Source organism: Salmo salar, chromosome ssa02 (assembly GCF_905237065.1).
Source record: "Salmo salar chromosome ssa02, Ssal_v3.1, whole genome shotgun sequence".
Lineage (NCBI taxonomy): Eukaryota > Metazoa > Chordata > Actinopteri > Salmoniformes > Salmonidae > Salmo > Salmo salar.
Window position 1 is genome coordinate 38,175,291 of NC_059443.1, and position 24,283 is coordinate 38,199,573.

Below are 24,283 nucleotides of genomic sequence, written 5' to 3' on the forward strand. Positions count from 1 at the left end.
TGTTTATACCTGTTATTGAAATGTGTTCAGGAATTTAATTGTTGCCAAATTTTGCTATGGCAAGTCATGAGGATTGGTACTGTACAAGGTAAGAGCCCAGCTGCCACCTGCTTGGTACATCAGCTCTGCCAGCACACCAGATTTTGCTGTGTCACCCTGCTTTTGGATAGATCTAATGATATGAAAGCAAATATGCAAGCTAAGAGTTATATAGATAATTAGAAACCGTGTGGTTCGAGCCCTTTATGCTGATTGGCTGAAAGCCGTGCTATATATTGAAATGTTTCACAAAGAGGGCCCAACTATCTTTTAATCAATGTTATTCACTCACTACAACCTGCCTGACACCTCAATTAAATGTTGTTGCCTATATAAAGACAGTGGTTTATGTTTGACAGATTTATCCTCAGGGTGTGAATACATATTAAAAGTAATACAACTGATACAGAATTGTGTTTTTCCTTAGATTTCTTTGATTGATTCAACAATGGAGAGAGAGAGAGAGCGAGAGAGAAGGAGAACATGAGAGAGGGAGGGAGTAGGAGAGAAGGCAGATGCCATAGGAGCGGAGGACTTGCTGGTTCCTATCTGCTGGGCATTAGGGCTCTTCACTGGGTGCATATCAACTGATGAGGTAAGAGCCATACCACATGTATGGGACTTGTGTTCTTATGTTTGCTTTTAGCTTTACATTACTAATCTTGATTTTATTGCAATTATGTTAATTGACTTTTATTGATTTTGATCACTATTTTTAATTGCATCAGTCTTTTCAGGGCTGTAATACCTATTGAGAGCAATATTGGTCTTGTTGCGTAATACTACTTTATTTGATAGTCTGCTGAAATGCTTCCATTGTATTCCATTGTTTGCCTTTAATACCTCACACTGTACTGCATGCTCTGTATCAGGGTACCATTACAATTCATTGGTTATCACAAACGAGTTCACAAGGTGTGGTTTGTGAGTTCAGCCTCGTGTCTTTGAAATGTGTTAGCACCTGGTTGTTGGCAGCCACATTCAGGCTTTGGTGACAGGGTGAGTGTGGCATTGTGAGAGTGAGTTGGTGACCTTTTATAACATAGGAGTTGTTTTCATGTGAAAGCTGTGGAGGTTTGGGACCAGTAAGGCTTTTGAAGCCTTGATATAGCAAAACAGAGTTTCTCTCCTCATCCGTGGTCTTTTTTAAGGCTGAAAACAACAGCATGACTCACACCAATTCATTAATGCCAAGGGGTGTACAGTATGTTGTCTTGGGTCTATACGCAGCAGTGTAACAGAACAACTAGGATAGCTAGATGGGTAGAGTGCTGTTTCATATCCCGTCAGAGTTTTGTACGCTTATTCTCTTCTTATTCGAGAGGGTGATCCCATTTGAGCTTTTAGATAATAAGATGAGGTGCCTCGGGAGAAGGGTCCATTGGGACAACCAGTTTAAACAAATTCAATTCAGTTGATCTTGTCATTATATCTCAGTATAGGGACAACCAGTTTAAACCAATTCAGTTGATCTTGGCATTATATCTCAGTATAGTTGACTTAATTCCCAAGATAGAGCCAGAATTGGGTATGAGGCCAAGTGGGGCACAGATTGGGGAGCAAATCCTCCGTTCCACAGGGACACAAGCCAGTAGTGACAGTGGGTGTACCACAGACACATCCAATAATCTAGTGACCCGATTTCTTTGGACCCAACAATGGCTGGAACAGATGGACGTAATGACAACATGATCATTCTATGTCATCATAATGTCATGAGACTTCAATGATGGCAGAATGTAGCAGAAGGTTCCAGACCTGGGTTCAAATACTATTTGAAATCTTTCAAATACGTTGAGAGTTTGCTCTAGCCTGCATAAAGTGCCAGACGGGGTTTACCTTGTTTTGATTATTCTATTGATCCATTAAGCCAGGCAACTTCAATAAAGCACCAGATAAAGTACTTGATTTCAAATAGTATTTGAACCCAGGTCTGGAATGTACCAAGATAGCAAGCTAGTAGCATCAGATGATGATGAGTGTTAATAATCAATGAGAGAGAAAATAATGAGTTTACGGTTCTTTAAAAAAGATATATATCATTGAGAGTAGTACCCTAAGAACTTAGGTATTTCACTGTTGTTCTGTTATAATCTCCACCCGGCACAGCCAGAAGAGGACTGGCCACCCCTCAGAGCCTGGTTCCTCTCTACGTTTCTTCCTAGGATCCTGCCTTTCTAGGGAGTTTTTCCTAGCCACCATGCTTCATTGCTTGCTGTTTGGGGTTTTAGGCTGGGTTTCTGTATAGCACTTTGTGACATCGGCTGATGTAGAAAGGGTTTTATAAATACATTTGATTGATTGATTGTCTCTACTGACACCCTGTGTCTAAGCGTACCAATAACTCACGATTTTTTAAATTGAACCTTTATTTAACTAGGCAATTGTTATTTACAATGACAGCCTAATTGTATAGCCCCCCCGGCCAAACCCTCCCCTAACCCGGACAACGCTGGGCCAATTGTGTGCCACCCTATGGGACTTACGATCACGGCCGGCTGTGATACAGCCCGGGATCGAACCCAGGTCTTTAGTGACGCCTCTAGCACTGCGAAGCAATGCCTTAGACTGCTGCTCCACTTGGGAGGTCACAAATGACATACATCCATCTCCCCTGTCCACCAAAGATGGCTGGGTAGGTATGGATCCTTTCTCAGTGTGTGCTCTGCTCTCTCACCCTCTCACTCTGGCCTGGCCATCTCTGTCCAACAAGAGCCCAACCCCCCCAAACACGCCTACATCATACACTACAAATAGGGGATGGTGTGTGCATGTGAGTGAGAGTAAGTGTCTGTGTGTGTGTATAAGAGAGAGAGTGTGTGTGTGTGTGTGTGTGTGTGTGTGTGTGTGTGTGTGTGTGTGTGTGTGTGTGTGTGTGTGTGTGTGTGTGTGTGTGTGTGTGTGTGTGTGTGTGTGTGTGTGAGAGTAAGTGAGTAAGTGTGTATTTGTGTGTTTGGCGATGGTAGTGGGTGATGATGATGGTGAACTAGAAGAAGCAGAAGAAGAAACATGATTCACTTGAATGCTGCCATGACCAAACAATGGAAGACTAATGTGAGAAATTGTAGAATAAGAAGGGCTGTGGGTTGAATTAGCTAATGCCACCAGAAGAGAGAAAAATCCAACAAGAGAGAGAGAGAGGAGCGAGAGCAGAGAGAAAAGGGGATTGTTGTGATTAAAAGACAATTATCTGTGCACATCGACTTCCCAGTGTTGTGCGGTGTCAGGCTCGAGCTGTGCTGTTCTTTTCTCCCAGCAGGACCTGGGAGACAATGGCTACTGTGTCAGGACAGTGGGGGTGGTAGCAGGGTGGGTTGAAGGGGTGGGGGGGTGGAGGAGTCTTGGGTGGAGAGAGGTTCAGTCAAGGGGCACAGGGAGCAGCTCCCCTCAACATTGTGTTTTCATGCTCTATTTTCTAATAAAGGCCTGAGCAATACAGAGTGTGTACTGAGTCTGAAAAACATTAGGAACACCTGCTCTTTCCATGACATAGACTGACCAGGTGAATCCAGGAGAAATCTATGATCCCTTATTGATGTCAATTGTTAAATCCACTTTAACCAGTATAGATGAAGGGGAGGAGACAGGTTAACCTTAAAGAAGGATTTTTAAGCCTTGAGACAATTGAGTTGTGTATGTGTGCCGTTTAGAGTGTGAATGGCCAAGACAAAAAAACCTAAGTGCTTTTGAATGGGGTATGGTAGTAGGGTGCCGGGCGCACCGGTTTGTGTCAAGAACTACAACGCTGCTGGGTTGGTCAAGCTCAACAGTTTGTGTGTATCAAAAATGGTCTGTGGAATGCTTTCGACACCTTGTAGAGTCCATTCTCCGACAAATTGAGGCTGTTCTGAAGGCAAAACTGTGTGCAACTCAATATTAGGAAGGTGTGCCTAATGCTGTATACACTCAGTTTATGTCGCAATATCATAATAATATTTCAGTATTATTATCAGGATATGGACATATGCCATGTGCATATCATTGGTTTTCAGCATTTAACCACATTTAGACTTTTCCTCTGGCCCTAAAAACACGTGTGAATGTTCTCATACTGCAGTTACAGTCACTGTAGTCAATGGGTCATGTTCAGAGGGCTCCAAATGGAAGCAAACATTTTCAGGTAGAGGCTGTGCCACCTAACTTGCCCCAATAGATTTGTCCAATTTCTTCATTTAAGTGGTCATATCATCCTTCATATTGTTGTTGTTATAATTGTTTGTATCATGAAATAAATGTTTGTAAATATACTGAACAAAAATATGAATGTGAACATACAACAATTTCAATTTTTTTTACTGAGTTACAGTTCATATAAGGAAACCAGTCAATTGAAATAAATAAATAATACATTTCACAGGACTAGCAGGGGCGCAGCCATGGGTGGGGCTGGGAGGGGGCCCACCCACTGGGGAGCCAGGACCTGTGTTTTTCCCCACAAAAGGGCTTTATTACAGACATACTGTAAATACTGAGTTTCATCAGTTGTCCGGTTGGCTGGTCTCAGACAATCCTGCGAGGTTACACGTGGTCTGAGATTGTGAGGCCGGTTGGACATATTACCAAATTCTCTAAAACGATGATGGAGGTGGATCTGGAAAATTCTCTGGCAACAGCTCTAGTGGACATTCCTGCAGTCAGCATGCCAATTGCACTCTCCCCCAAAACTTGAGACATCTGTGGCATTGTGTTGTCTGACAAAACCACACATTTTAGAGTGGCCTTTTATTATCACCAGCACAAGGTGCACCTGTGTAATGATCATGCTGTTTAATCAGATTCTTGATATGCTACACCTGTCAGGTGGATGGAATGTCTTGGCAAATCTTTTATTTCAGCTCATGAAACACACTTTACGTGTTGCGTTTATATTTTTGTTCGATAAATATATTGCCCTTCCTTCTTATATAGTACATTTGAGTTGTCAACCTTTAATCTTGGACAAGGTCATAGAAAATTGGGCTGGAGGGAAGGATAGGGCCCCTTGAGACCTGTAAAGGAGTTTTTGACCATGCATCCATGGTTTATGAGCTGGTCACGCAGGAAGTGATGCAATATGAGTCACATGCTCCTCATTGTGCCCTCAAACACCAGTTCAGTATGGTCAAGTTTAGTGACTTTAATTATTCTCAATATTCAGCCGTTTAGAAGATTGTGGTGGAAAATGTATCGGTCTTTTGGTCAGGTTAGGTGGCAGCTACAAATACTGTAACTATAGTTCAAGTAGGTCTATAGATTACATATGGACATGAGTGGCATATACTGTATTAGCCTCTGAGAGGTCTTCTACCACAAAACAACTAACATTTCCATACAATGACATTGTTATTTTAATTCCCATCGCTTTACCCTGTTTGTCCCCCTTCTCCACATCCCCTCTTCCATCCCCCTTCGGAGTAGTAGTGACCTCAAACAAGGATGTGGCACTCCATCAATCCAAAACAAACGAATATGCTCGGACCCATCCAATGTTAAACTAATGGCCATGTTGGATGGAAAGGGTCTTGGAGCTCAAAGCCTCACCCACGTCTGTTGGGATGAGTGGGAACAGTGGAGGTCATTGTGGCCAGGGCGGTGCGGGGTGTGCATTTATGAATGGCTGGGCCTCGAGGCAAAGGCACTGAACAATGCTGGTACACTGAGGAGACTGATTTCCATATGGGAGAGGAGGAGGGTGGGCAGTTTACCCCCCCCCCTTGATGGGGCATGGTACAGAGAGGGGCGAGAGGTCTCTTCATGGCAGCGCGAGTGGTGGCGTGACGGTTAGCGTATAGTAGTACATGTGCTTGTTGTTGGGGACAGGCTTGTTGGCACTGAGGCTAGAAGCCCAAGAGAGGGAGAGAAACGCCTGCAACACTCACCTGACTGCACAGGTGAGTAAAAGCTCTGGACAATATCCTTTTCATGGAGTTAGTTGGAGTTAATTGGTCCATGGAGATAGTTGGAGTCAGTTGGTCCATGGAGTTAGTTGGTTTTATGGCCAAGATTGATCATTTACTTTGATTAATGGTGGCTATTGACTTGGTTGCTTAGTGCTTCATGGCCTCTCTGTGTGTCGTACATTTTGTTAGAGATGTCTAGGTCAGTGGTTTTCAACCGCTCTGCTGAATTTGTTTGATCCCTTACTTATAGAGGTGACTTGACCTGTGGAATGCACATGGAATTTTCACTTGGGGGCACCAGTGCGCTCAGATAATACATTGACAATACATTAATAACATATTGACATTGGCACATGGTTACATCTGTACCGTTGTTTTTCAAGTCCAATGCGCTTAGGCTGGCATCAAGAGCAAAGTCATTTGAATAATTTTACTTTGCCTACAAGAACCATTAGCACAGGCAAGTCTGATTAGGCTAAGCTGTACCACAGCCTCTGCCATAGAAACAAACCGACCAAGGCTTTGTGTCCGTGGATGAATCTTTACAATGCAGAAAACCGCTCCTCTCTGGCTCAAACCGTTCAAAACTACCTGATTTGTAGTATGGATCAGATTAGATGGATGTCATTACCACTAAATACATTAATAGGGAAATGTTAGGCGTTCTGCAGAAATGTTTATCCCATCAAGGGGTACCGCTGTTCATAAACATTTGGGAACCACTGGTCTAGGTGTTGACTTTGGATGAGTTGTTACACCTGTTCTACAGTAATATTGAAGGTATGAGGAGCAGTGTCTGTATAAGGGTTCAATGTGTCCTCAATAATACAGTGATATAGCAAATGTATTGGATTTCAGTTGTTTTTCATTTAATACTCAGCGGCATGACGTGAAATTGGTAAGACATCGAGTAAAACGAGAATGCTTCTCTTCTTGATTTTCATATGCAGTAAACAGAAATATAAAATACGTCTTTCAACATCTGTTTCTAATGTGAGTGGGTAAGTGAAGTGGCAAATGAGCAAGTGAGTGATCTAGTGATTGAGTAGTGTGTGTGTGTGTGTGTGTGTGTGTGTGTGTGTGTGTGTGTGTGTGTGTGTGTGTGTGTGTGTGTGTGTGTGTGTGTGTGTGTTTGTATTTGCGTGAGTGGGGGCTAGTGAAAGCCATGCAATAATCAAAGGACAGATTTTCCTCCGAGTACCACAGAGAAATTAACAGTTCCTGCTTTTACCAGAGCTTTTGTCAGTGTCTCGCCACAATTACTTAGAATTCTGAAAGCAGATACTACAGCAAATGAAGATTCCAAATCCAATTTCGGACGGACTGTTTTGAGCTTATTGTGCCATAATGGCCATGTGTGCTGAACACAAAAGATTTTACGGAGACTATATTAAGAGATGTATTTCTTCATGTGAACCATTGTGGCTAAGTAGTCTTAATAAATAGGTTCCTTTCTCTGGCTCTTCTCCTTTGTGACCACTGATGCGAAAATACTTTATAGGGAGGAATAAACCAACACACTCCTTCAATCTATATGTGGTACAAAAGGAAATAATGCCAACGTAGAAGGTTATGCGAAGGCAAGGGATTCGGACATTGAGAAGGTTTGGGGGATGATTGAAAATGGCGATACATATCTTTCCGCAGTAGGTCTTGGCCTTCTGCCTTTAGGGCTATGCAGGTGACTGCTCTGTTTGCCGCCCCCTACTGGGCAGGATGGAAGAGAGAGAGAGGAGGCCTGTGGCTCACCATCTGCCCACTGTGCTGAGACTGCATTGGGAGGCACTGTACTGGATACTGGTCCAGAGACACACGGCTGCCAGGTAGAGGATACACACATTAGTATAGACACACACAAATACACTCTTGAATGCATGCAAGTGCATACACACACAAATGCATTCAGAAAATAAATGCCTGGATGCACACATACAGTACCAGTCAAATGTTTGGACACACTTACTAATTCAAGGGTTTTGTCTATTTTTTACTATTTTCAGAATTATAGAATAATAGTAAAGACATCAACACTATGAAATAACACATATGCAATCATGTAGTAACCAAAAAATGTGAGATTCTTCTTCAAAGTATCCACCGTTTGCCTTGATGACAGCTTTGCACACTCTTGGCATTCTCTCAACCAGCTTCATGAGGAATGATTTTCCAACAGTCTTGAAGGAGTTCCCACAAGTGCTGAGCACTTGTTGGCTGCTTTTCCTTCACTCTGCGGTCCAACTCATCCCAAACCATCTCCAGTGGGTTGAGGTCGGGTAATTGTGGAGGCCAGGTCATCTGATGCAGCACTCCATCACTCTCTGTGGTCAAATAGCCCTTACACAGCCTGGAGGTATGTTTTGGGTCATTGTCCTGTTGAAAAACAAATGATAGCCCCACTAAGCTCAAACCAGATGGGATGGCTTATCGCTGCAGAATGCTGTGGTAGCCATGCTGGTTAAGTATGCCTTGAATTCTAAAGAAATCACAGAAAGTGTCACCAGCAAAGCACCCCCACACCACCTCCTCCATGCTTCACAGTGGAAACCACACATGCGGAGATCATCCGTTCACCTACTTTGCGTCTCACAAAGACACGGCGGTTGGAACCAAAAATCTCAAATTTGAACCCAGACCAAAGGACAGATTTTCTAATGTCCATTGCAAGTGTTTCTTGTCCCAAGCAAGTCTCTTCTTCTTGTTGGTGTCCTTTAGTAGGGGTTTCTTTACAGCAATTCGACCATGATGGCCTGATTCACGCAGTCTCCTCTGAACAGTTGATGTTGAGATGTGTCTGGTACTTGAACTCTGTGAAGCATTTATTTGGGCTGCAATTTCTGAGGCTGGTAACTCTAATGAAGTTATCCTCTGCAGCAGAGGTAAGTCTGGGTCTTTCTTTCCTGTGGTGGTCCTCATGAGAGACAGTTTCAACATAGCGCTTGATGGTTTTTGCAACTGCACTTGAAGAAACTTTTTAAGTTCTTGAAATTTTCCAGAATGACTGACCTCTTTGCTTATTTGAGCTGTTCTTGCCAAAATATGGACTTGGTCTTTTACCAAATAGGGCTATCTAGACCACCCCTACCTTGGCACAACACAACTGATTGTCTCAAACGCGTTAAGAAGGAAAGAAATTCCACAAATTAACTTTTAAGAAGGCACACATGTTAATTGACATGCATTCCAGGTAACTACCTCATGAAGCTGGTTGAGAGAATGCCAAGAGTGTGCAAAGCTGTCATCAAGGCAAATGGTGGCTATTTGAAGAATCTCAAATATAAAATATATTTAGATTTGTTTCACACTTTTTTGGTTACTACATGATTCCATATGTGTTATTTCATAGTTATGATTTCTTCACTATTACTCTACAAAGTAGAAAATAGCAAAAATATAAGCCTTGAATGAGTAGGTGTGTCCAAACTTTTGACTGTTACTGTACAGGCACTGTACATGTCGCACCTACATTTTGTCATAATTTTAAGTTTGTAATTGTGGCCTTATAAGCAGTGCTCTACCTCACACAGACTGTATCATATGGAGTGATGGTGGAGGGGTGGGCTTCTCACAGGCAGCTCCGAGTGCTGTGTGTGTGGGAGGGGGGAGAGGGTGTGCTTTAAGACCATCTGCTCCTTGGAGTATTTTAGTGGGGGCCAGAGCTTGTGGACCAGCGCTCGTCACAGGCAAATAGCAACGCAAGCTGTGAGCTGGCCTGTTCTAAAAAATTCCTCCAGTTTCTTCCTCACAATGGGCAGTGTTCCGCGTACAGTGTTTCCTTTATTCCTATGAGCCACCAGCGAGCACTTACATACATAAAGTATATGATATTAAGAATACAAATTATCTTGGCTAAGCTGGCTCTTTCTCTTGAGGACAGTGGGGCCATTTGTTATTGGTTGATCATTTGGAATATGAGTCATGGTAATATGGCAAGGTGTCATGGCCTGTTTCTGCCCTACTGATTCTGTGTCGATAGTCTCATTGTTGCACTATACGTCATGGAAATAGCCTACACTAGGGCATATGCACAGTGTACACTGTGATTTTCTCTTTGAATAATAATTGATAGAATGAAATTATAGGGATAAGGATGCCTGTGATTATTCTGTCTATTTACTACTGTGTTGGCGCTGGGATAATCCAGCCCCCACAGGCTATGTGAAACGTTATGAAGAACAGGAGGAGTGATCGAGTGTACGCCTAGGGAGATTCTCAATTGAGCAAAAGTACGCCCTCTCCTCGACTCCCCCGTACTCCTCTCCTCTGTGACCCGGAAACCGATAAGTGGTCGAGAGGTTGAGGACAGCATCAATTCGTTAGTTGAGTGTCCTCCTCTACTCGATGACCTACTTCAGCAGAGGACGCCCAAGAGCATCCTAACGGCGGCTAGCGCGGAAGGGTTTTGACATCCGCCACACCCCCTTTGAATCAGCTGTTGTTTTCTCGAATGAGGAAACCATGCACACATTTAAGAACTATACACCAGTTATTCTTTTACCTTTTAAAATGGCTTGCACAACTAGCTACTTTTGTTTTGATCACTCTACACATTTATTTGGGGATTCCACCCCTAGAAACGTCATTTGCCTGCTGACGCTCGAGTGGAGGAGAGTCTCATTTCATACAAGGACATTTGTTTCCAGATTCCCTGGACAGAGGAGAGGATGCAGGAGGCGAGCAAAGCCAATTGAGATTCTCCCATAGACTCCTAAAGGGGAATTTGTGTTGCAGTCATTTTTACAATGTGAATGTTTCAAGAGTGAAAGTCCACACTAAGGTCATTGCTTATGCTGTACATTTCAACTACAGTATGTCTCACAATACAGAACTATGATCTGTAGCGGTGTAATGTTGTTATTACTGTATAACACACAGAAACCAACAATCATGAGTAAGAAACAACTTTATAAAATGATTTCATCAACGTGTTATTTTTGTCTCTATACCATTAACTAAAGTATAGCAGTTTGGAAGTGTTGCTGTGCCAACAGTGCTAACAATGACAGTGCGATAGTGGTCAGATTAGCAGATGAGCATGCATACACACTCAGCTCTGTAAATGTTTGACATGGCTTAGGAGGAACCCTTCCCATGTGGACACACACACACACACACACACACACACACACACACACACACACACACACACACACACACACACACACACACACACACACACACACACACACACAGGCACACACAAAAATGACCATGGCGCAGGGAAACACTGCTTTGTCCCAATGGAACAACAGCGAGTGGAGGAGGATGGGGAGAGGAGGGGGTGGGGAGGAAGGTCACATAGCTGTCGTGTTGCCGTAAGGGCCACAGTGAGAAGTGTGTTGGCACGACGTGTGCTGCGCGTGTGTGTAGGGGTCTGTGGCATGCTGCACATTCGTTTGTACAGGCTCCAGTCTGTGAATGAGGTATTCACTCTGACTCTACCAACCTCCCCCCACCCAGGCCTACTCTGCCCATCCTCAAGTGTGTTTATGTCGGGATTCCCTTGAAAACATCCATGGCTTGGTGGATGTCGTCATTTGGCCTATGGCTTAATGGCTTTTGGAGACAGTGACTCACGCCACTTAAACTGTAACAACGCTCCACTATGAAATAGAAGTATTCTTTGTTGCGTTGATATGTAAAGTAGGGGGTCCTCCTAGTTGCTTGCTGGACCCTGTTGTCATCCCACATCCACAAACATACCTTATGTGGGAAAATATTTGGTGTGTGTAGTGCGTCCAAGGGAATGCCCAAAACATTTTACAACACCAATATACTTATTTTTTTGTAATAAAATAAGAACCATTGTTGTTCATTTCTAGATCAAAATCCCAGGTTTGCATCTTTTGGCATAGTTTTTTTTCTTCATATTTACTCATTTTGGCTGCAAACGGTAGTCAACGAGGGCACCGTACAACAACTAAAGCCTCTAGCTGAGGGGATGTATGATCCCAATGGAGAATATTCTCATCTGTATGGGTATACACCCAGCCATGCTCCTCTAGTCATAGTCACTAGTCATAGTGATATTATGACTCAACTTCACCCTGAGGTCACTGGCTCTTTGTGGATACAGTAGGTTCTAGCGGGGAAGTTACCCTAATGCTAGCAGTGTTACTTTGACCTGGTTGTGAGAGTCAAAGGCCTGGTCCATGGTCTGAGACAGACAGCCCATAGCAGAGAGGGAGGTAGAGGAGAGGAATGCGTGGAGTGGGTCTAGGAGAAGGCAGAGAAATGTTTGAATTCATATTCAAAACTACCCACCACACACATTCACCACAGCCTGCAGCTCACACATTCGCTCTCTTCCCCTCTTTCCCTCTCTCTCTCTGCCTCTGTCCCTCTTTCTCTCCCCATCCCCTGTCCTAGAATCCATAGAACCCGGCAGACAGGATTTTACAACCTGTGGAGACGCACAAGGGAAGCACACGCCCGGGGAGAACGTAGAACCGACAGAATCGAGGGAAGGAACCGAGAGGGAGCCGGAGCCTGGTGCTGAAGCTGGTATGAGGCAAGTGGTCTGTGGCTGGTCTCTGTGCTGGCCGTTTGTCTGCCAATCAATGGCTCTCGTTGTTGTTGCTGGTGGTGTCAGTGCCCTGCTCTCCGGGCTATTCTGTTCATCCTGCCATTGCTGATGCATTGACTCTCAGCTCAGACACAGTCCCTTCTCTTGGGGTTTTGTCTAATGCAGATGATACAGCTTGATGCAATGTTTTAGAAATCTTTTACTGACATTGGCTATGATTGCCATGACCTAGAGCCTCATGGTTTGATTTAAAGGGGTCCAAGTCAACTTTATAATTGATCTGTATGTGGACCGTACTTTTTACTTTGGATTTCAAATGTGTATGTCTGTGTGTATAAGTGTTATGACACAGTTTGAAAATACGCACGAGCATGCTGTATGTGTGCGTATAATCGCATGTTTGAGAACGGGATGTTCGTGTCCCTCAGCCCAGAATAACCTCTCGCTGTTGTTGCCAAACTGCCTAAAACCAACAGAATTTGCCCTTATTTTCCGTAGGAACACAGCTCATCAGCCTACAGACTATCTGGGGACGTAGCGATGTGTTAATCATGGAGCTCTCCAACACAATCCACTCTTAGGCCCACCATCTGCAGCCACCAGCTGCTCGGAGGGGGGCTAAAGACAAGTCGTTGCCTCCATAGCATCATGGATGACATATAGGGGGAGACACAGACTGGTAGATACAGAGTAAATGGTCCAAACAACCAACGGACCAAATGATGATGGTTGACGCCATGATGGAATGTAGTGGATAAGGGCCTAGGCACTAGGGTAGTGAGTCATGGTTCTGAACAGGGCCCAACAGTGACTGTCTGTCGAAGACCTGGGACTTACGTATGAATAGCCTAATGAGTGACTCTACTAGCACTCCCACTACGGCGCGGCCGAACAGGTGCCGTCTGAGAGCGAGAGTGTGCGTCACCATGTCTATGTGCCAGTGCCAGTGCCAGTGCCAGTGAAGAGCCTGCTGTCCATCTAAGGCTGATGTCATCGCCTGATGCTGATGTCACTTGTTGTGTGTTTTTTTTATTTTTACAGAGAAGTTAAGGGAGAGGGCTGTTGAGGTGTCTGGGTGTGATTGGACACCCTCTAGGGAACATTACTACTACTACTACTGCGACCACCGAGCTGAGGAATCAGATATTTTCTGTCTTGGCTACTTTTCGCCCATTGAGCAATTCAAGGTAATAGTCAGTAATGTCTACAGTCTTTTTACACACAATCATATTGACATATGTCATTGTTACCTGAGATAAAAGCAACATAGGCTCATTAGAATATGTAAACAAAAAAAAAGACATTTAACTATTGCAGTTATGTGTCACCACATACTTATATGTCACTATAATATTATATTAAATATATATCACATAGCATTGGGCTCCATTGGTCCAGAACAGAATGGTAAAGTGTGAAGTTGTGGATGTGTAATTGAGGTCCGATGTCTGTTGCAGAGGCCTCTGGTTCAGGGTTAAATAGACACCATGTGGTGTTGGGAGCTGCTTCTGCCGCTGTTGCTAATCATCAAAGGTAAAACTTGTATGTTTCTCATTCCCTCTTGTCAGTGTGAATAACTACTCGATTACATCACAATAACTCAGACTGTAAATTCCCTTGAAGACTACAGATGTAATACTAGAAATCCAGTAATCTAGATATGCAATTGCAATGTAAAACTGATTGACAGTTGACATTTTAGAGTATGTTAAACTTATAGCAAACGACACTAAAACAAAAGGGAACAGAGTTGTCACAGGGTCCAACTGGCACACGTGGCAGCAGGGAATCAGCCTACTGTTCCAGTGCTTTGTGATGGCTGGCTGGCGTCCATCTTGGCTCAACCTTGTCCCTCTCACGTAAACAGTGGTGCCAGTGGTGAGAGTGAGACATATGCTTCCTCCACATAGGGTCTCTGCTCTTACCATCTCAAGCAGGGATAACATCATGATATCATCCTCTGTTCTCTCTCTTTGTCTCTCTCTGTTCATCTTTTCTCAGTGATTCCATTTGAAACTGTAGATGTATTGTAGATTGATTGATCATTGATACAGTATACAGTTTCGCTCTCAATATTCCCATTTCCAATCTTAGTCCCATATCCCTCCTTCCCTCCCTCAGATGTCAGTGGCCAGTGGAACGTATGGATACCCAGGGACATCTCGGCCATGACCAACTCCTGCGTGGTCATCCCCTGCACATTCATGTACCCGTCCGGTATCCGGCCGTACCGCGGCATCCACGGCATCTGGTACTTTGGCCAGCCCTACCCCCAGCTCTTCCCACCTGTGGTGTTCAAAACGCGCACAGAAATCGTACATGAAAGTTACCAAGGGCGTACCAAGCTCATCGGGGACCTGCACCAGAGGAACTGCACTCTGCTCATCAGTAATATCGGTACAGAGCACTCAGGGAGGTACTACTTCCGTGCCGACCTGGGCGGTGCCAACATCTACACCTACCCAGACTTCTCTGAGCTCAAGGTGCTGGGTAAGCCTGCTGAGAGACCCTGAGTGGCCATGTTTACATTTGAATGTGTCACCTTTATGGGCTGGATTGCCCTAGCCTGGTACCATATATGTTGTGCTGTCTTGTCAACTACTGTGGACACTGACAGTAGGAGATGGCAAGCACAAATAGATCTGGGACAAGGCTAGGATTGCACTAGCTGTGATTATAATTATTGTAGTTTTAATGAGAATAGGTAAATATTGTGAATTGGTGAATTTTCACTCGTTTACTTATGTCCTCTCTGTCCCCCAGACCAGCCGAACATTGACATCCCTGAGGAGATAGTCGCTGATGAGAATCTGGAGTTGACGTGCTATGCTCCAGACAACTGTCCAGAGAATAGCCCAGAGATCCAATGGATGCACACAGACTACCTGCCTGAACCCGAGTATACCTCAGACTACGTGGAAGAGAGCAACACAGCCGTTCTGTCCAGCACGCTCACCTTCACCCCCAGGCCCATGCACAACGGTCAGCTGCTGGGCTGCAGGGTCTACTACCCCAACACCACCCTGGTTTACGAGAGACTCATCTCTCTGGACGTCAAGTGTAAGTGACCAACTGACTGTTGTCACTGAACCTGTAGCTTGAATCCTCAAACTCTGTGAGAGTCGTGTCATTTGGACACAACAGAGGGGACATTATGTAATGTGGGGGATTATATAAATATGGAAAAACTAATCCTGCCGACTACGCCAAATGTAAAAGTATATTTCTGATATACACATTGCAGAACCATTGTCAATATCTACAGTCACCCATTATTCTCCATCTACAGTAGAAGGATAACAACTTGATTTAGCAATGTATTGCATGATTGTGACATGGTACGCACTGGGTATGTTAGCCTGGCATCCAAACCTGTTTTTCTACGTTTCACCTTTGTTTTTCTTTGTAACAATGATGAGCGCAGTGTTGGGTCTGGTTTAACCAGGTTATACACTTGTCACTTTTACAAGTCTAACCCCACCTTCCCCTTCCTCTCACCCCAGATGCCCCTCGCTCGGTGTGGGTGAACGTGTCCGCGGAGGTGATGGAGGGCAGCTCAGTAACGCTGCACTGCGAGGTGGACAGTAACCCTCCTCCCAGGATCTCCTGGCTGTTTGGGGACCAGGAGCTGCTGTGGGACACAGCCTCCAATGCCTCACTCTCCCTGGAGGACTTAAACCCCTCTCAGGAGGGCATCTACACCTGCGTGGGGGATAATGGCTACGGCGTCATGAACACATCCATGTACCTGGCCGTCTTGTGTAAGTCATTGTGCAACATGGTGTTTGTGGAATAATCAAAAATAGTTACATTTAATCATTGTAGTTATACAGTATGTCAACCAAGCTGACATTTTAGTTTCTGTCACTTGCGGTGACATATGTGACCGACCGGCTCGATTCGGTCTTATTTAGTAAAATTTGAAACAGTGTTTTTTACAGTGGATACAAGTAGAGACTAGAAAATGGTATATCAAACATTACAGTTGAGGAACAATGTGAAAGTAATTCTGCTTTGAAAGTTGATAAACTTGTTACCCCACTTTTAAGAAAATGGCACTGTAATGTTTTGGTGGACCTACTGGAGAGCTCTTCTTTGTCTATACCCATTCAGCATTGTTCACACCCTCTTAAGACATAGCCTCTCCCATCTCTGTAAGGATTCACATGTGAGGCAATGTGCTAAACAGTAAGTATGGTCATGTACTAAACAACCAAAGATTTTAAGACTAAAGGCTGGTTTATACTACTTCTATCAACATGTCTGTATACAGCTGTCAATTAATTATTATAGGAAAATAAACTCACAACAAGATCATTATTTACAAGTTAATGGTTCGCTAATTACAGAAAATAGCTTATGGTTGAATTTTTGCATTTGGACACTGTCTCGTTGGCCTAACGTTATATCCAAATTTGATTTTGGGGCAGGTCATGCTGTTCTGCACATAAACACACACTATATCAAATAAAATCTAAGTTTATTTGTCACATGCACAGGATACAGAAGGTGTAAACTGTACAGTGAAATGGCTACTTGCATAGTGGAGTCTTTTGTTTAGACATGTAGATATCTAGCTAGCTAGCTAAACAATGAACCATTATCCCAACTCATAGCATTAGTACCCTGCATGAATCTACGAATAATATTACTACACAGATCATACACGTAATGTTAACTACCGAGCCAGTCAGCCAGCCAGCTAACGTTAGCTAGCTAGCTAACAGTACGCTTTAACTTGCAATGAAAACAACTTTCTGACAGAATTAGAAATGTATAATATCTGAAAATATAGCTAGCTATACTCTCTTACCCGTATACAGTACATGGATGAACGCTTCTCCCTCTCTGTCACGGATGACATGGTTGCCCTTAGTTCTGAAGATGTAATCCGGAGACAGGTGTTTTATACAGCAGACTTCCGTGTTTTCTTTTCGACTCCCTCCACATTTGCTATAAAACGCTTACATTTTCTTCATCTCCATAGCTATCATGCTCTGCTTCCACCGGGAATTCCACTGATTTCGAAACTCGGTCCTCCAGAAAGTGGAGAACTATCTTTAAAAAAAATCTGCGTTAGAAAGGATGACCTAGACATACTGAGCAACTCATTATAGACAGAAGCATGCTACATGGCAGACCAATCCGAACTCATCTCTCGGCATGTCCAGCCCATCCATTATCTCAGCCTGTTCAGCCCATCCATTATCTCAGCCTGTTCAGCCCATCCATTATCTCAGCCTGTCCAGCCCATCCATTATCTCAGCCAATCATGGCTAGTGGGAAGGTTGCCTCTTTTTCCGTGGCTAAACCAACTAGGCTCGTAATTTAACAATTGTATTCATATTTACAGATGGCATACAAGTTTGTTATTAAGGCACATTAAAGTTCACATGATCCAAAAGGCATTTCTGCCCCAAAATGTATTTTTATGAATAAAAAAATTATAATTACGTTCATATGTCTCTCCTGTGAAGTAGTAACGCGCAATATATATAACAATGTATTAGTTATGTGATAAATCTGGCCCATAGCTTCCTGCTCTTGTTGATACATTTTACATTTTACATTTACATTTTAGTCATTTAGCAGACGCTCTTATCCAGTGCGACTTACAGTAGTGAATGCATACATTTCATACATTTTTTTTTAATGTACTGGCCCCCCGTGGGAATCGAACCGACAACCCTGGCGTTGCACACACCATGCTGGCGTTGCAAACACCATGCTCTACCAACTGAGCCACAGTACAACATTTCATCCTCTTTAACTGACTCCTTTGTTCAACTCCTTTCTTTCTCCTCATTTAACTTTACCTTTCATCACCTCTCTATACTCCCTGCAGACCCTCCCAGTGAGCCAGTGGTAAATGGCTCCCTGACCATTTTGGAAGGTTCCTCCATCTCCCTGCAATGTAGCACACAAGGCAATCCCGCGCCCACCCTCACCTGGCTGAAGGACGGGGAGCTGGTGGGCACCATCACGGCCGAGGAGGTGTCTGTGCTGGAGCTTCTGGAGCTCACCCCTCAGGGAGACGGACAGTACCGCTGCCTGGCAGAGAATGAACACGGACGAGCCAGCAGCTCCCTCAACATCACTGTGGAATGTGAGTGGGTCATCATGTCATGTTGTATCATTACATATGGTATCATATTATACCGTATTGTGCCACACTACATTACACTACACTACACCATCCCACTCTACATGTCCGGTGTGGCTCAGTTGGTAGAGCATGGTGTTTGCAATGCCAGGGTTGTGGGTTCGATTCCCACGGGGGACCAGTACGGGAAAAAAATAAAATGTATGAAATGTATGCATTCACTACTGTAAGTCGCTCTGGATAAGAGCGTCTGCTAAATGACTAAAAATGTAAATGTAAAATGTAAATGTCAGTCATACCCCTACCTCCACCCTCTCTTCAGACGCCCCTGTCCTTCTGGACGAGTCCAAGTGCACAGTGGTGAGGGAGGGAGTCCAGTGTGTTTGCATGGCTACTGGTAATCCTGAGCCCACCATCGAGTTCTACCTCCCCGACAAGAACATCACCATCAACGACACAGACGGCCGCTACAACTACTACACACACACGGACGGCCACACGTCCACGGGCATGATCAAGCTACGGGAGAAGGGCGAGCGCCTGGGCAACGGCGCTGTCAATGTGCACTGCAGCATTAGCAACATATACGGGTCGGAGAGCTTTCATTTGGAGTTACAGCAGGAGAGTGAGTACACATGTTCAGGTTCATGGTTATACACAGAACTGCATAGCATTAAAATGCTAATAATTGTATAGCCTAGCATACATGAGAGATTCAACTGAAATGAGAAGTGTAGTACCTTTATATGATAGATTGACTGTATAAGTATGACCACAAACTGGCTACCCCATTGGCTTGATATGGAAATGGCATTATCTTGAAGTAAATAAGTTATAGTACCATGACCTAGTTAAACAGTATTTTCTGTTTCTACACTGTCTTCAATATGATGTTCTTGTCTGACGTTAGAGAAGTACATGATGGCAGTGATCGTTGGCACCATCGGTGGAGTGGCTGTCATCGCCTTCATCATCGCAGCAGTGAGATATGTGGGCCATAACAACAAGAAGTGAGTATCCACCCTTCACTAACTGTGACAGGGGTCGATGCGAGTTACAGGTAGTCATTTCCTGTTTGAATTGACGATAAGGAAACACTTCAGCCTAGCCATCCATTCTAAAACACCTCTGTGTATTCATGAGTGAATGATTGATCGATGGACGGACGTGAGAATCATGGTCATAAGTATGCTAACGCCAGAGCGAGTTCAATTAATTTGCCATCACTAGTTCCCTTTCTGAAATCCTCTGAGACGGAGATCCAAAATGGCTGCCTGGTGGAGTGGGGTTAGCAAGCCAGACTAACCGTAGCCTATAGTTTGCAGGCTCTATTCCCTGCTTTGATACTGCTTTGTACCCTTGACTTGCTATGCTAAAAATACAGCTACGGTAGCCTACTTAACTAAGGTGCTTCAGCATTATAGCAATACATCACATTCAGACAAAAGCTTTTACAGGAAGTCGCTCTAAGAGAGCGTGTCGGCTCAACCGCAACTAAACCCATGAAACAATAACCACAACCATGAACGTTGACCACAACCATGAACCATAGGCCTGTAGATTATTAACTATGTTGGGAAACAGGCCCTTGTTTTAAAATGGATGCCCAGGCTTGGAGTGTCACCCTGAGTTAGTTAGTGGCCATGAGACCGAGTCTGATCTTGTGACTCCACCCCCCAGAGAGAATGGCAACCCTGGGCAGGACCTGGTCTCTAAACTGGAGAACCCAGCCTTGTACTACAGCACAGTCAAGAAGGACAAACAATGTTTGAGGAAGAAAGTGGTGAGACATGTTGATGATGATGACTATAATGGAGATAATGACCATTCTCAGATCTGTCTTAGACGGAACATGATAGCTTTCCCGTTGCTGATACTGATACTATACTCGTTCATATCATGTCCCATTTTTGATGTACAGTAAGGTTCATTCCGTGGAGATACTCATAATACTCATAAGAATTCTCATGTTAAAGAGAAAATGTAAACTTCCCCAGTCTACTACTGGCCTAGCCTGAGAATCCCAGTACCACTATAGTTATCAATCACAGTACCACTGGGGTAGCTGCGACCATAGCCTTTCCAAACCACTGTTTTCTGCTTCATCGCTTCTCTGCGTTCTTCTGTCTCTTTTTCTCTTTCCTAACTCTTGCACAGCTTAAGACAGAGCTTCTGGGCTCAAAGTTTAACTCCATTCTAGAGGAGAGCACGGTAAGGTTCCTAAACAACCCCGCCCCAATCCCAACTCCAAGTCTCAGTGGTAGACAGCATCCCTCACACATCCCAGACAGCTAAATTATATGATGGCCCAAATTCGGCCCTAATCTAAAATATTACGATTTACCGTTTGGCCGAGTTAACCACTTGGTGTTACATTCCTGAAGTGGATCTGTATCGTGAAATGTCAGACCTTGCCTGGCAAGCTGGATGTGGCGCACATTCTGACCAAAAGTAGCCCAGTAACTATGGGATGTTGTTAGGGCCACATAACTCAAGCCAGAGATGGCCCATAAGCAAAGTGCCAACCCTCCCCCAGTTCGCATCTCCTACATTCAGACCAGATCTGGGCCATATGACACATTGTGTTGCCAGAACTGAGCTATACTGTATGTGTCACCAAACAACCAGATCTGACCCACAGTCGTCTGCTGTCTGAGATCCGCTTCCATGTGCTGTATCTCCGTTCATTTCCACGACTGTTGTTGCACGGCTGCCTCGATACTAACAGGATATGCTAAACCGCCTCAATCTCCTTGTCTTACGCCTCTGCTCACCAATAACTTCTAACCCTCCATTCTCCTCTCTCAATGTCTGTCATGTTATCCCTTAATACGCAATATGTTCTGAGGTGTCAATGGCATTGGTGGCACTGCGCTGGTATAACCTGTGAGTCTGAATGGGCCTTCTCTCTTTCCATACCTTCAACAGGGAGAAGACGGGGATTATCAACCTGTGGGCTCTATGGCAGACCTGGAGAGGCAAGAGCTGAACTACGCCGCCCTGGAGTTTCTGGGGGGGCGCTCCAGGGATGGGGGAACCTCAGGGAGGGGGGATGACGGCAGCGACTACACCGAGATCAAGGCCAAATGAATCGCGATCCTTCCCTGACCCATCGTCACCGCGGGACACAGTGGCAGCCATGTTGTCGCCCCCCTCCTCACGTCATTCACCCCCTCTTCAAACGTCTTCCCCCCTCCCCCGTGGACACCATCACCACCCTTCACCATCACACCAAGATCCCCCATCGTCTCCCCCCGTCCCTGACTCATCTCAAATTACGTCCCCGTTAGTCGACCCCCAAGCCTCCAGGGGGAGCCCCAGTCACATCTCGCCACCCAGGACTGCTGGTAGCTACTTGCAGGGTCGGAACACGGCCCAGTGGACAATGTAAAAAGATCTTTGTATTATCAGCAGCTGTCGGTCTCCCAGCTCTTACCCTACTGGTCATATTCACAAAATTCCCTCACAACAGGTGCAATGTGTTAGTTACTGTACTGTATCATCTAGATTCAATGTTGCTATTTCCATCTCTGTACCATTAATTGTTGGCATTGCTATCAAGCTTGGGACACAGTAACACATTTTCTGAGGCTCCCCTTCTGTATGTCACCCTATATCTTACTTATAGCTAGCCTGGTTAAACCAGATTGAACGCTGCGCTCACCAGTTTTCCTGTGAAAGGCAACGCAATCAGCTTGGATACCAGGCTAACTATCTAGATCTGTCCATTATAGGCCTTCTCCACTGTGTCCGCTGCCAGTCGAAGTGTCTGGGAAAGGGGTGTATTTTGTGCTTTTTATTTTCTTATCTCTATTTCTGACCCTGGATCTGGAGGAAATGAGGGATCTCTTCTCTCTTCCTGATCCAGTGGTTGTCAACAGTGACCAGTGTTCAACAAACGTCAGGCCTGATACATATCCAATTGAAGCCAGTCATCTTCATCTCACATACTGTTCCCACATATAGTTCAATAGTGATGTGTGCTGTGACTCAGTGGCTTTTCATGATGATGAGAAATGAATATTTATTTGATTTTATATAAAGAGAGAAGATGGATACTCTTCTGTTCGTCCAAGAAGTGGCCTGATTTTTTAGTTCTTATGCATTATAAGCACTGGTTGAGTTGTGGTTTGCTCTTGGGGAACTGTGCTGGGCTAACACAGAATGTTCTGTTTATGCCGTTGCCCATGATATAATTACTATTATTTTGGGATGATTTCTCTGTTTTGCTAAGGGTAAGTGTTAACTTATCCTTAAATGGGAACCAATGGGTTAGAATATATTTTTTGGATCAATCTGGCATACATGACTCCACTGTAGCACTCGCACCGCAGGTCAAAATGTATCTCGTTGAGACAATGTGTGTGTGTGTGTGCAAACAGTGCTGAAAGATCAGCAAACACTGATCACTGTGGCTGTTTGAAATGATCACTTTACCTGAGACTGCATCTCACAAAATGTATTCTTCAATGGTTGTGAATTGTGAAATCGATGCCTAATCCTATAGTGTTGTATCAGATGAGGCGTTTGAGTGGCACAACATTGAAGCTGATATACCAGTTGGTTGTGCTATTCAAAAATACTTGATCAACTCATGTAATGTAATCTCCAAGCTCACTAATGACATCACTAGATAACAATGACTTAATACAATATTAATAAACTGCATATGGATGGGTAAAAGGATACCAGTATACATTATGTAAATAAATACTCTGCATGACTATTATGCTGTCAGCCCTATGTGTAAATATACTACGGTATGTACAGTACATGCTCAGTATTACAACAATGATTTACACAGGCAAGTCGGATACAGGTTTGGTAACACTTTAACTGACTTCTCTGTCATAAGGGTGACATAACACATGTCATTTTCGGTCATGAAAACTGATGTCAAAATACTGACAACCCTTTACACTGTCATGACACAAATGGTTATTTATGTAAATGAGTTGGCTAGCTGTATCCTAAGCCAATAAGCTGACTGAAGCAAAGATTTGTGCCATGACAGTGTCAAGTCAGCTGTCAAGCTTATGTCAGCTGTCATGACTGTTAATAACATATTTTATGGTATTGTTCTGACATGGTTTAGTCACTAGGCCGAATGTCAGAGCGCTCAAGATGTGTTACCCAACATTGAGACAGGCCAATATGGACATCCGTTTAGTAACACTTAACTGTCGTCAGTTCTCTTGAACGCCTCATGGGGGTTTATTTCTTTCTAAACCTGGAAACAAAATGGAGAAGTGCTGTTCATGTCTTATCTAATTTGTTTGTCAAATAGTGTGTTGGAAAGCAGATTTGTACTTCCTTTACTTTGTGGTATTCATTATTGTGATGATTTTTTTTATATCTTTGACACAATAATTCCGATCAGAATTCTGCAATCTTTCTGCAAATTAGCACTGTTATTACTTAATGACAATATGAGCTCTATGATGATGTTTGATCATTCTCTTTATTTTACAAGTCTGTCCCGCCTCAAGCAAAGCCATCTTTCTTTGGTTCCAAACAACAAATAAATAAAGTAAACAACAGAGAATGTGACCAGCTCAGTTTATCTATATAGTGTGTTATCTGTTCTCTCATACCCAAAACAGTAAGGAAAATACACCCCAAATACATTCTATATCTCCATGTATTAGTATGACTTTATTGATACAGTATGTAACAGTTATTCCTCCCACACCACCCCTCATTGTTTGCAGTAGCTACATCACACAAAGCTTTTCTTTA

The 24,283-nt window shown here is 43.9% G+C and overlaps 1 protein-coding gene across 7 annotated transcripts; it reads left to right on the forward strand.

The window, feature by feature from the left end:
* The first annotated feature begins 332 nt into the window (after window positions 1-332).
* On the forward strand, window positions 333-24,089 carry LOC106582469 (myelin-associated glycoprotein). Of its 7 annotated transcripts, none has more exons than XM_045703696.1 (13): window positions 333-634; window positions 12,285-12,426; window positions 13,483-13,628; window positions 13,899-13,974; window positions 14,563-14,931; window positions 15,205-15,501; window positions 15,945-16,202; window positions 18,287-18,547; window positions 18,867-19,169; window positions 19,455-19,554; window positions 20,225-20,327; window positions 20,702-20,755; window positions 21,473-24,089. In XM_045703696.1, the coding sequence occupies exons 4-13, from the start codon at window positions 13,929-13,931 to the stop codon at window positions 21,632-21,634; spliced, it is 1,953 nt and encodes a 650-aa protein (XP_045559652.1). In that variant the 5' UTR covers window positions 333-634; window positions 12,285-12,426; window positions 13,483-13,628; window positions 13,899-13,928; the 3' UTR covers window positions 21,635-24,089. The 7 variants fall into 7 exon arrangements, with proteins under 7 accessions (XP_045559652.1, XP_014021101.1, XP_045559663.1 ...); XM_014165626.2 differs by having other exon boundaries at window positions 12,285-12,419; XM_045703698.1 differs by lacking the exon at window positions 333-634 and adding an exon at window positions 5,766-5,909.
* Window positions 24,090-24,283: the final 194 nt, after the last annotated feature.

Coding starts and splice junctions, on each gene's coding strand:
- LOC106582469 (XM_045703696.1), top strand. CDS start 13,929: ATGTGGTGTTGGGAGCTGCTTCTGCCGCTGTTGCTAATCATCAAAG. Junction 18,548..18,866: donor CCTCAACATCACTGTGGAAT/GTGAGTGGGTCA, acceptor CCCTCTCTTCAG/ACGCCCCTGTCCTTCTGGAC. Junction 20,328..20,701: donor AATGTTTGAGGAAGAAAGTG/GTGAGACATGTT, acceptor ACTCTTGCACAG/CTTAAGACAGAGCTTCTGGG.